At 38.5% G+C, this 13,856-nt stretch overlaps 1 protein-coding gene and 1 pseudogene across 2 annotated transcripts; one reads left to right on the top strand and one right to left on the bottom strand.

The window, feature by feature from the left end:
* Positions 1–13,856, bottom strand: part of LOC126584404 (purple acid phosphatase 15-like) — a 31,423-nt pseudogene that overhangs the window by 6,079 nt on the left and 11,488 nt on the right.
* Positions 840–2,991, top strand: LOC126587597 (protein SUPPRESSOR OF NIM1 1-like). Of its 2 annotated transcripts, none has more exons than XM_050252680.1 (2): positions 840–976; positions 1,335–2,991. In XM_050252680.1, exon 2 carries the CDS (start codon positions 1,369–1,371, stop codon positions 2,815–2,817), a length of 1,449 nt encoding a protein of 482 aa, XP_050108637.1. In that variant the 5' UTR covers positions 840–976; positions 1,335–1,368; the 3' UTR covers positions 2,818–2,991. The 2 variants fall into 2 exon arrangements, with proteins under 2 accessions (XP_050108637.1, XP_050108638.1); XM_050252681.1 differs by having other exon boundaries at positions 849–976; positions 1,241–2,991.

The raw sequence follows: 13,856 nt of genomic DNA, 5'->3' as shown, positions 1-13,856 counted from the left end.
GATTTCAATTCCTTCAAAAGTATTGTGCGTTGATTTGGATTGCGTTGTTGATTAGTGTGGCCGCCAACGAGCTTGTGTGTGGTTTGGTGGTTGATTATGGACCAATGTTCTAAAATACGCTAGACGCTAGTAGGACGGTAGTTAGGATCTAGAATTTAAGTAAATTATTATATCGTATAAATAACTGCCTATGTACACTTAAAAAAAATACATAATTTTTATTGAGAGACATAAATTGCAAATTAGAATGACATAAAGATTATAAAGTATTAACATAATGAAAACATGGAAGCAAACATATAATATGTATTCAAATAAGTATTTAACAAATCTCGTACAAATTATTGAAAAAGATAAATACAAAATAAAGGTTATCTATTTTATGTCTAAATAAGAGTTGCGAACTAAGCAAGTGTCTAGGCGGGTTTGGGCAGCCTAGGCAGGTGCCTAAGCGGTTTAGGCAACCGCTAAACAAGTCTAGACGCTATTTCTTAATTTTCAAATGCCTAGGGATTAATCGAAACGATAATCAGCCGTCTAGCGCTTAGACGGAGATTTTTAAAAAAATGTTATCGGGTAGGTGGAGAGTTTGGCACCTTTTGCTTTTCTTTATTTTCTTTTTATTTGTTATATTAGTCTTTTGAAAAAATAACACCGTTAAATTAAAAGTTAAGTTTATAGGCATAGATAACTGTTAAAAAGTTAAGAGAGCAAACACAAATGAGACACTGAAAAGGAGACAGCAAACTGTGGACGAATTTCCGAGGGTAAGTTTGTAAATTTGGGACGGTGTTGAAAAACGGTCGCACAAGAATCAAAATAAAAACCCCTCTCTGCCATCGCATTATCGCAGGCAGCTGCACGAACAAAACGCAGAAGATAGATTTTCTGCGCCGAGTCTGCCCCTTTCCCTCTCACTCGCAGCGCTGCTTCTGCTTCGGTCTCTTCCTCTTCCTACTGCCTAGTATACAACAAGGTAACTTTATTTCTAGCTTTTTATTATTCAATTTCAGTTTATATATATATCTTTTTTTAAATGAAAGAACGATACTTTTTTTGTTTCAATTCTTATTTCGCTTTTGAATTTCAATTGGCATTTTCAGTAGGGTTAAATTTTTTAATGTATCCATGAGTTTTTTTTTTTAATTAGTAAATTAAAGCAAATTCAAATGCTACTGAGTTTTTCAGAATCTTTTAGCCAAGATCATGCTTTTGTCGCTGATTTTAACGTTTGTGCCAGATGATATGAGCTTTTGAGAATCAGCTTAATTAAAGAGAATGTGTAATTGTGGAATCTTCTGATCTTGTTGTGTTGGCTTTTGTGAGTGTAATAGAACAAGGGTGAGGTCGATACTTGACATTGCACGAATGACGAACAAAACATCCAAAATTGGACAAGATTTGTTGGTGAATATTCTGTCAACTTTGCCTCCGAAATCTCTGATACGATTCAAGTGCGTCGCTAAATGGTGGCATGCTCTCATCAACGACCCCAGGTTCGTCGACAAACACCTCTCCCATTCCTTGCTGGACGATCAATCCACTCGTGTCCTTTTAAAAAGAATGTTAGTCCCTCCTACAGAAGACCCAAATGGTGACAAAATTCAATCCGTATTCTCAGTACTTACTTTTGACAATGTCATTGTTGATGATGACGATGATGGTGTGCATAAGTGTAGCACTCTTTCTGGGATCGAGGACATCAATATTCCTCTTTCTATGAGTCTAGAGATTGGAGATGATCGATCATTTCATGTTATAGGTCATTGTGATGGGATCATTTGTCTAGCTCGGCCTAATTCTACTAAGGTGCTTTTGTGGAATCCGGCAATTCAGGAATTCAGGGTCCTTCCCTTGGAGACATACATTCCAGATTGGTTTGACGAAGCATCCCGTAGGGATCCTCATCCTTGGTGGTTGGGTATGCCTTACATGCCACTAACAAGTCGGTTCAACGATGTTTTGGGATTAGGCTATGATCCTAAATCTAAAGATTACAAAGTTGTCAAAATTGGATTTTCTGGTTCAGAATTGCATGGCGACACAAAACATTTGCTTATTCATCCTCCCAAGGTAGTAGTGTATACCTTGGGAACAGATTCGTGGAGAGAGATCAAGCCTTGTTCTTTAGAAACGGAAACTACTTTCCTTTGGCCTGAAACTTTTCAGGTGTACTTCAAGGGGATGTGTTATTGGATAGGAAGTGAGCAACAAAAGGAATTTGTCCATAGCTATGATGCCACCTATCAGGAGGAAGAAAAGATTAGGCGAGTGATCGTGTTGTTTGACATGAGTTGTGAGGTGTTTCATGACATACTGTTACCACATGAGATGCTAGAGTTCAACGATTTCAGAGGAGTTGGCCTTGACATTCGTCTTAAGGTGTGGAATGAATCCATCGCTCTTTTTCGCTTGAATATATATACTTTTGAGGATGGTGATGCACTAACCTTTGAAATGTGGCTAATGGATGATGATTTTGGTGGTGGTGGGACTAATGAAGGTAGTGTTTGGACAAAACACTTTGCATCCAAGATCCCAACGTTCTCAATGTCCCCTGTCCACCTGCGCAACACATTGGCAATGTGGAAGAGCGACGAGGTTCTTCTGTTAACGGATAATGGATGCATAGTCTGCTATAACATCCGTACTAAAAACCTTAAAAATCTTCCCATTCAAACTGCTGTAAGGATTATTCCCTGTTTTCCTCCACCACCGTCTTATTTTCCACTGTGCAAAGCAAATCATTCGCCTCTTGTATATGTGAAGAGTATAGTTTCGGTCATGGAAGGCAACAAGAAGTACAAGAGTACGTAGTACTTGATACAACATGCATCAATAAGGGCGTAGAAGTTGATGAAATCCTTTTGTTGTTGAAATCATGGATTGTAAACTTGGAGTCGATAGAAATTTATATGTTGTATATTTGATTATGTTTGATTATTGTATTAACAATCCGCAACTGTGAAGAAATACAACCGTGAAATGAAATGATGAGTACCCGCAAATATCCACCTTGTGGTGTCGCCTTGCAGCGACCAAGATGGTGTCAATACTCAATAGGGCGATATGAGGGCTTGCGGTAGGTATTTTTACCACCTACAAAAGTAGGGATAAAAACACTTAAAAATACTTGCAAGAGTACAAGGTTGTCGTAGTATAGCAGCTCAAGCAAGGACGTTTTCCACAGAGATTGATTGAATAATTTGTATTTAAACTAATCCTTAGCTAATTATTTAGAAAAAAATTTCTTAAAGGTTGATTTTGGAATTTAAAATAATAAAAACGAATTTTAAAATAAAACAATTAAAGAAGTTAACAAAGAAAAACTAAAGAAAATAATTTTGAAAATAAAGTTAAAAACCTAGGGTTCCGCCGTCCCCTTAACAATCCTATGTAGTTTTACCAATTACTTATGAATTACACATGCAACTTTGAAGGTTAGGTTTTCCTTATGCATATTATCCTCGTGATATTCAAGCAAGAACATATATCTAACACGCAATCCGTCTGTGATATTCAGATCAAATATAAACATGCAAGACTCATTAAGTTTTATGAAAACCTTTTGAAAAACCATGCAACCCCTAAGAGCGTGATATTCGCCTTAGGTGAAATTACAATTATTAACCACAAGAAGCAATACTCAATCCTCCGGTTATATTCCGACCGAATTGCATCCGATTACTTATCTAAAAATCCTAATGGTAGCTAAGCATTAAGACATAGAGACAGTTCAAGCACAATGATTAATAATTCAAAGTATACATGCATAATATCATGAGCAATTGAATAAAGACTACATATTCATGCTAAGGTTCAAGGCTTCGCCCTAGCAAACGAAAATTAGTTACTAACAATCATACAACGAAATATTATTAAAAATAAGGGTAGAGAACACCTTGAAAATAAACTTCAAAGTCTCTCTAAATTAGTGCGTGCATTCTCTCCTATGTTGCCTCTCCTCCCTCAACCCTAATGGCTAAAAGTCTTATTTATACTATTACAAAATAAAACCCTAAAAGGTCTTAGAATAAAACTAGGAAACCAAATAAATTGAAATAAAATAGGAAACATAATCCTAAATTAACTAGATAAATTCGCCCAAAATCTGCACAGCCTCAAAACAGCCACGTTTCTGGATCTTCAGGTCTCCAAAACAGGTCCAAAATGGCTAGAAATAAAGCTTGAGATGTCCCGAACATAAGTGCAGAAGGCTTTGAACCCAAAAGACATCATCTTAGATGCCAAAAAGCCCAAAGAAACCCAATACGTCAGTTTGACAGCATTGCATGCTGCTCCTTTATTCTATCGCCAGAAAATCATCGCTTGGTAGAAAAATCTGATATTTTGATATGATCAAGCCAAGTGACTCATGAACGTCTTCCAACTGGAATTACTCCAAAATTCATCCATTTGACCACGTTTTGCTCCAGAGGAATTCAAAAGTCCTATATCGAAAATACAATTCAAAGTATCAAAATTCTTCCAAAATAAGAACCAAAATATACCAAGAATAGGGTTAAATATATAATATAAAATTCACTTATCAGCTAGCACTAGGGTTAGCAGCAGGAAAGGGTTTTAAAACTTCGAGTTTTAACGAAAATGACAAAATAAAGGATAAAATGAATAGTACCATGATTGACATTTTAGTGTTAAAATGTGGTTTTTCGTTAAAGTGAATAGTACCGGGAGCTTTTCATTAAAGTTTCCAATTGAAATAGCTATTTACTTAATCCACAAGTTAATTAATTATCTGCAAGCGTTATAAGTAAGTTCAAACGAAACCATGAAGAGGAGAGCTCCAAAATTTCAAAGATAAGAATAACTACTGCTAGAAGGTAGTGGTTGAAACTTCAATAATCAATTGAATGGACGTCCAAATCGAGTGTAGTGTAAAGTTGTACGTTTTTAGAAGATAGGATACACAAAAAATGTCCAAATTGTTTATGAATTTATTCGATTAGAACCATGTTTAGCTAGCGTGATCTTGAGTAGAGTTTTGAAACAAAATTATAATCTAAAAGTTGAGACTATTAGCTAGCATAGGGTCTGAATCTGATATATGAGGAACCACTGTAATTGGGTTGATTGGGTTCATGATGAATCATCCAATAGACAGTTACTACCCTTTATAGCATGCATATGAGAATGCAATGCCTTGGACATCAAGAAAGAGGCATTCCCTAATTCAGAATATGTTCACACACTCACTTCGCCTTAATTAATTCTTTGCTAGCTAGCTTCAACTGAATCTTTCTCTACACTCTACCCTTAACCTCAATTCTAACTACTCAAACTTGGAGTCGATAAAAATTTATTTGTTGTATATTTGATCATGTTTGATTAATGAATTAACTAAACAAACGGCATGTTGTATTAACAAGCTGCAAATATGAAGCAATACAACCATGAAACGAAATGATGATTGACGACTATCCGCAGATATCCATCCTGCGGTGTCGCCTTGCAACGACAAAGCGGGTGTCAATAGGACGATATGAGTTCCCCGGTCTGAAGGCTAGCTCCTGGGTTAGCAGCAGCAAATTGAAATAGCTTTTTACTTGAATCCACAAGTTAATTAATTATCTGCAAGTGGGATAAGTTCAATAGAAGCCATGAAGAGGAGAGCTCCAAAACTTTCAGTAAGAATTACTACTGCTAGAAGGTAGTGGTTGAAAGTTGAAACTTCAATAATCAATTGAATGGACGACCAAATCAAGTGTAGTGTAAGTTGTGCGTTTTTACAAGATAAGATACACAAATAATGTCCAAATCGTTTATGTATTTATTCGATCAGAACCATGTTTAGCTAGCATGGTCCTGAATGGATTTTTGAAACAGAATTATAATCTAAAATTGAGACTATTAGCTAGCTTAGGGTCTGAATCTGATATATGAGAAACCACTATTGGGTTGATGATGAATCAACCACTACACGCTTACTGCCCTTTATAGCATGCATATGAGAATGCAATGCCTTGGATAACAAGAAAGAGGCATATTCCCTAATTCAGTATATGTTCACACTTACTTGACCTTAATTATTATCTTGTTTGCTAGCTAGCTTCACCTTAATTCTAACTATTTAAACACCTGTTAATTCCTTGGAAATGTTAATTCACACCTACTTCACTCTTTAGCCTTCTTTATTTTTTCTCCTCCCATTCTCCCTCCCTATGTTCTTCTGATAACCGCTTGACAATCATGCACTTCTTCAAGATTGCTCTCGTTGTCCTCACTCTTTACTTCATCACCTCTCTCGGAAAGATCAATGCTGCCACACCATATGACATCTTCCAGTTCGTCCAGCAATCCCCATTGGCCTTCTGCTACGGAACCGATATCTGCGGAGACCAACCAGTACTGCCCCGTACCTTTACGACGCACGGCCTCTGGCCAAGCAGCAGCACCAATCCAGCTGCTCCTTTAACCTGCGCTGGTACCGCATTCAGCCGTAGTGAGGTGCACATCGCATACATATACTAATTTCAGTTTTTTTTTTTTTTTCCTGCGGCTTTCTGAAATGCATGTACTTTCTCGTCTTTGTGCTTCAGATGAATGATCCCGACAATCAATATCTGCAACTACTTTTGTCCTATTCCTGGCCCAACTTCAACATTAGACAAACAAATATGGATTTCTGGGAGTATGAGTACAACAAGCACGGCAGGTGCTCGGACAATACATTTTCCCAGACACAATACTTCCGTGAAGCTTATAGATTGTGGTCTACCTACAATGCACTCCATCTATTTTCTCAAACAACTTGGATTGTACCAGGCTATCCATATCGTTATATCGACCTTGAATTGGCCATTCGACGGACTATAGGAGGGAAAGCACCTCTTCTTATGTGCAAGTATAACGGGGTGAGCCCGTATCTGGTGGAAGTCGTCATCTGCTTTGACTACACTGCAGCGAATCCGGTCGATTGTGTCAGGACAACAAATTGTGGAAATCCTAATGCATTGGTATGGTATTTACTCTTCTAGGTATATATAGTGGCTACATATATCTATATTAATGTAATAAGAACAACAATATAATGATGATTTCGAATTTATCGATCTCACCATTTCATATCCTAAGTAAATGTTATGTAGTATGTAGTTATGTACATGACCTGATGAATTCTGATTACGGTAATTTGCAGTGTGTTACTTTTGTGCTTTGATTTTTCTTTGCCAATTTGTTTGGGGTAGTAGATTCCAAAGTTCGGTTCTAATTTGTTTTAAAAGCCTTTCAAATCCGTCAAAATTAATTAGACCATGAAATTCCCCAGTTAAACATGATCAAATATGGGGCAGACAGTTTTACTGACACCCAATTGCTATGCATCCTGCAAATATATAGCATAATTGGCACAATATTACAAATGTTTTGGACAAGAGACGGTAAGAAATTATATCATTCACTCAAACAACAGGTGATAATGATAGAATTACCAAATTCCGACCAACTCTAAAAATTACCAAATTTTACAGGCGAGTAGAGTTCAAGGAGAGGAACAACTTTCACACCTGTGACCAAGGCCAATTTGGCCTGGAAAAGCGTCAATTCAACACGAACCCGCCGGAACTCTATAATTTGGGTGTCCTCAATTCGACTCCATAGCAACTCCGACGCCCCCAAACTTGTTTGGGCTTTGTTCCTGAGCTCCAAAGGAGTATTTTGGTGGTGGTAATTGAAGGATTTTGTATCAGATTTGATGGATTGACACCTATGAACTCACACACCCACCGATGCGGTTTGCATAATTTCAGGGCAAATTTTCATCTAATATATGGTGGAATAGGCAGAGGGAAAAATCGACGAAAAACCGACGGATCCGGTGCACTTTCTCTCCTTTCCGACGGATCCGGTACCATAGTTCGTCGGAAAAATCGACGAAAAACCATCGGAGGAGGTGGAGAAGGCCGGGTTAGGTCGGAAATATAGAATCGGTTCGAAGGATCCGGTGCACTTCCTCTCCTTTCCCCTCCTTGTTCTCTCTTCTCATTGGTCCATTTCTCTCCTCCTCCCTCTCCTTCGTCCGGTTCCTCCTTTTTCTCTCCTTTCTTTTCCATCTCCACCCTCAATTTCTCTCATTCCTTCAATCTTGGCCACACACGTGGCTCCCCAGATTTTGCTCCAAAAATCTGAAGCCTTCTAGAATGAAGGAAAATTACCAAAATATCCCTAACTTTCAACGTTAATAACTTCTTCGTTATAACTCCGATACACGAACAATTTGCGCCCACACGTTCATGAGATCGAGCTCTATTTAAAAATATAAATTGTGATCTCAAATGGTCTATGGATTTTAAAAAATAAATTTCCAAATTCTAAACTTCGTAATTAGTTTAATTTTAAGACTAAACTCAAATAAATTATTATAAATTCTCAAATAAAAATCATATAAAGTCTCAATAATACCAATACATAAATTATAAAAATTTCCGGAAACAAAACGCTAAAATTTCCCAATTCTATTTTCATAACTATAAATCGATTTATTTTCGATTTTCTCCACACATTCATATATTTAAATTTTCAGGATATTACAATTTAATTGGGTCCTTTGGTTTAAAAGGCTAAGGGATTGGGCTGCCCAAATGGGTTGGGTGAAAAGGGTTTTGGGTCTAAGGTTTGTGGGTCACCGGACCAAAGGAAGAAGAAGGCCAGAAATCGGCCGGAGAATTCTCGAGCTTCGATGGAGCTTGAAACTTAGTCAAAACAAGTGAACTAAAATACCAAAATGAAGCTCGTGAAGCAAGGAGTCGAAATATACCTTCCTCATGGCTAATCGTGGCCAGAATATGATCAGAAAATGTCTGCAAGTCCCGGCACCTCGTCGGAAAATAGGGAATATAGTCCTTCGAGGTGTTTATTCGTATTTTGACGTCCAAAACACAACAACATGGTCAGAAAAGAACTATAGGTGACACGTCCCGATCCCGATGTCCTCGGGACATCGGGATGGCCACGTGTTGGCCGACACCCGAAGGGTGACGAAAGCCATTTAACTAAGTAAAAGCTTAGAAATAAGCTAAAACAGGCAGAAGGAACTAGCAACATAATATAAAAATTCAACTTCTAATTAATAAAATTATGGTCATACACATAATATCAGAGCATACGTCTAATCACAGAGTACAAACAAAATTCAAGATAGAGGAGTGCTATATTACAATAGATGTCGAAGCAGAGGAAATATAACATTGAATCACTGGTAGGGAAAAACCTCGTAGCTTAAATCGTAATCCTCGTTCGTATGTCCTGAAGGGTGCGCAAAACAAACATGAGTGGACCAATTTGATATAAATATAATAAAACAGTTATCAACATATTAACCCCTAGGTTTATGAAAACACATATATATAATGAAAAACATAGGTTTTCCAAAACCTAGCATGATGTGCAGTGTCCAAAAATCATAACTTGTATATATAATAATCACTAGTGAATTGTCCGATAACCCCCAGGCCCCATGCCGGCTCCCCGTCTCTGTGCTAAATAGCCAGAGAAAACACACTCCAGGCCCTATGCCAACACCAAACCGTCGCCCAGGACGGACCGGAATCTATCCCTACGTCCCGTAGCGGAAAAGACAACTAGGTAAGTACAAAACCACTGAACATATATATATTGAAAAACAACTTCATAGTATAAAGTCATCCATCATCTATACTATAAAGAGGTGTGCAAAACATGTTCTAAATATCATATCGTCATCCATCGGATATTCTATAAGAACATGGGTTATAGGAAAAATAGTAATAATTCAAACTAGCCTCAGTAAGCATGTTATCTCAAAGCGTCTCATAAAACATAATTATTAAATCATGTTTTTCATGTATGCATTTCTACTATCAAAACATGCATTTTAGAAGGGGTCCACTCAAAGTACTTCGCCGCCGAAGAGCCACACAACTAGCGAAGACAGAAACGCCACTATAATTGCTCCTAAGCACATAAAGGGCTCAATTAATAAAACTATGTAATAGAAATTTAATTTGGGAAGACGGACGTTGGAAACGGATTCAGAACATCGAATTATCTTAAGAAGAGTTCCGGTTAAATTTCGTAAACGTCAATAGAATATTCCTAGAATATTCCCTGACGGAATATTCCCTAACAGAATATTTCCCATAAAGGGTTTGGACCGGATAGGGTTAAGGGTTTAGCTAATTAGGTGGGCTAGGTTTAGAGGAGAGGGCTTAGGGCCCTGGTTCAAAAGGTCCGAAGGCCTTAAGCCTAAGGGTTTTGGGTTTCTAGATAAAAAGGCTTAGGGCCTTAGCTAATTTGGCCCAAAGGCCTTTAACTTAAAACAATTAATAAAATAAATAATAAAACTGAAATGGGTTTTGGGTTGGGCTCGGCAGGAAAGGCCCAAAGGGCCTGGGTTTGGTAGGTCGTCGGACCCAAGGATGAGAAGGCAAGAATTCGGCCAAAAATCCACACCAACTTTAAACGGCCATAACTTTGTCAAAACTCATCGAAATTGAGGGATTCAAAAACAAAAGTTGTAGCCCTCGAAGAGAGGAAGAGAATGGTACCTACACGACACTAACTCGCCGTTTTTTGGCCATAAAACCCCTCGAAAGCCACTAAGGTCGCCGGAAACTGGGTAAGATTCAAATGGATATAACTTCTTCAATACTCAACGAAATTGGGTGAAACAAAAAGGAAAGTTGTAGTACTCAGCGAGACGAAGAGATTGATACCTTGCACACCGGCCAAATCGCCATGGTTTGGCCAGAAATGGCCTCGAAAGTGACGGGTTCCTCACCGGAATTTAAGAAAAGGTTTTACCAAGTTGGTTTCTGTATAAAACTCACCCAAACTCCCGTGTAAGCTCAAGATCGTGCCAGGAGTAGAAAAACTAAAATGAAACGACCTGATACGATCTTTACCCAAAGTCGGGGATACAAGGCTCGTCGAGAGATTCGTCAGGGACGACAGCTCTACTGCGATGGTGAGTAGTAGGGGTGATAAGGGTGAGTGACAGTGATGAAGTTCAAGAAGGGTGGGGGAGAGGAGGCCCACATAGTGGTGGTTAGGTGTGTGCTGCTCGGATGGAGGGAGAGAAAGACAGAGAGAGCGGGTGAGGGAGAGAGCTCGGGGGAAACAAAAGGAGAGAAGAAGAAAGAAAGCTTAGGGAGACTGCCACGTGGCAGCTAAGAAGAGGGGACAGAGTACAGACAGGGGGTGGGCCCCTTGGGCTCACCAATTAAGACACAAAACCATTTTTAAAAGCAAGATAAACTCAAACGTAATGAAAATACAATTTAAATAAGGGGTGGGTGTAACAATAGGGACGAAAAGAGAAGCATTTGGAGTGTTTTGAGGCTTACCCAAATTGGAAAAGTTACAAAATCATTTGAAGTCGCGTCGGGGAACTTTGTTCTCGTCGGAGCTTGGAGTTAGAGTCTCACGGTTCGGTTTTTCCCACGTAACAGGGCTCGGGTTTGAGCTCGTGAGGTCTATAAGGTGAAATGGGTGGTTTCTTAGGTGGTGCTTTACCCCACGGCACCCTTCGGTGCTTGCTGAGAGAGAAGGGAAAGAAGTGAGAGTGAGAGAGATAAAGTGAGAGGGAGAGTGAGACTCACGGGAGGGAAGAAAGAGAGAGATGGAGTGAGAGAGAGAGAGAAAGGAGAGGGTTGGGACAAACTCCAAAGGTGGGCCCCTTGGGCACACCTATTAAGGCCCTCAAAAATAATATTTTAAACCAATATCCCAATCCAACATGAAATTACAACATTACCCTTTCGTTCTGTAAAAATCCAGGACGGGTTGTTACACATGTACTCCTTAACTCTAGTGTGATAATCAATCAACTATCTCTCTTGCCAAAAATCTTTTGTTTCATGCTAGAACAAAGCATGTAGAGATTGATTACTACTACATTCGAGAAAAGGTGTTATCGAAGGTCATCTCATTCCATTTTATATTCACTCAAAATCAAATTTCATATATCCGCACAAAATCTCTTTCTAAAGATCGGTTTCAGCTCTTAAGATCCAAATTGTCCCTTCGAACTCCTTAGTTCAGTTTGAGGGGGGATGTTAAGGATAGTATTGTTAAAGATTCAATTGGTGATTGATAGGAGCATATTTATGCGCCTTAGTTAGCTAGTTCTTATGCATTTTCGTTATGTTTTCTTCGTTAAAGTAGTCTTTTGAGCTACTTTCATGTGTTTTTAGGCTTAAAGGGCATATGACATAAAAGATGGCAATTTGGAGTTTTTGGAGCAAATTGTGAGCTTGGATTGAAAAGTACATGCTTGGAACACAAGGTTTGGATGAAATGAAGAAATAAAAGTGAAGAACAAAGAAGTCGGAATTGGCAACTAAAGTTTCTAAAGTTGGAAGTTTCTATTCTTGGAGGTTTCCATTTTCGAGAGTTTCTATTCTTGGCTTTGGGCTTTTGGATGAACCATCCTTACCCTTTTAGATTGGAGCCGCACCTTCCTAGCCCAATCTCTCTTGAATTCTGACTTGTTAGGCCCTTTCCTTGTGGTTTTGGGTTATACACATTCCTTTCTAAAACTAAGTGGGCTAAAACCCTAATTCTTTGTGGATATTCAACCTTTGCCGCACCTAAACCCTAGCCCATTGCATAATATGATCTCCCTAAACCTTTGCCGCACCTAGCCTTCTAGAAGAACTTGTTTGCCTTGCCTTGCAAGGCATTCTAGAAGCCTTAACCCTTGCCCACTAAACCAGCCGAACCCTAGGCCTTTTCCTATGCAAAATCTGATTGTTTTAACCTATTTTCTGTTGGATTTGGGTTTCTAGAAACCCTAATCTGATTGCTAGGGTTTTTAAGTGCCTATATATACTCCTTTAAAGCTTTTGGCCGAACCTACCACCTCCCATATCATCCATTCACTCCAGAAATTTACCCTAAGCCTTTGCCGCAACCACCAACATCATTCTCCTTAGTTCTAAGTTCTTGCCGTGCCCCCTAGTCCCCTTAACCCTTCTACCCTATTCCATAACCATTCATCCACCACAGCCGCACCTTTCCACCACCATCACCACCTCGTGTAGCCACCATTGAAGGAGAAAGAAGTAGTGCCGTGCAGTCCAAAGGAGGGAGAAACCTTGCACATGCAATCTGCCATTAGTGGAGTGTTTGGAGTTCTTTCTTCTCTTGTTTCTGTTTTCATGTTTAATTTAATTTGCTTTTCAATTATGTTAAACATGTGGAACTAATTTCTTTTTAGTTAGAGGCGAATTTGAAGCCATGGACATATGTTGTATATGATTTGATTTCTTCCAATTATGATTTCATAAATCGTGAATGTGGTTTACTTATCTATTTGATTGATAACTTGTTTATGTATGTGGGTTGAGGGTCGACACTTAATTTGCATGCCTAAACTTGATGCTAGGATATAAGGGAATTTCACCTAATCGTTATTAACTTATATTCATAAGTAGTAAAAGTCGTTAGTCACGATTGTGTTACGTAAATCCTAGGCAAGAGTAACATGCGTATCCCATAGTTATGAATGCCTCGTCAATGCTTATGATTTCCATTGAACTTAATGATCTTTGATATGTGTCTCTATCATGCGTATTCCATAGTTAGGGTCCTTGATAAGAATAATTTGGTTGTAATGCGTATTCCATTCAATTCAATGAATCTAGGGAAATCTGAGAATTAATTGGTGCAACCTAGTTAATTTGGGGCATTGTCATTCATGGTTTGTTGAAAGAGTAATTGGAAATCGAGTTGTATGCATATGTTCATGTGTGGATAAGGAACCCTCTAACTAGTTTCTCACCATTCTATTTCATCACAATCTGTTTTGCTTTACATTTGTTTTCAAAGTTTAAGTTTTAAAGTTTTAATTTGGTCAA

This window comes from Malus sylvestris, chromosome 10 (genome assembly GCF_916048215.2).
Source record: "Malus sylvestris chromosome 10, drMalSylv7.2, whole genome shotgun sequence".
NCBI lineage: Eukaryota > Viridiplantae > Streptophyta > Magnoliopsida > Rosales > Rosaceae > Malus > Malus sylvestris.
Note: the sequence above shows the minus strand (reverse complement) of the source record. Positions and strands in the feature narration are given on the sequence as shown.

What these genes read in the sequence shown, in the direction of transcription:
- LOC126587597 (XM_050252680.1), top strand. Translation starts at nt 1,369, where the DNA reads ATGACGAACAAAACATCCAAAATTGGACAAGATTTGTTGGTGAATATT.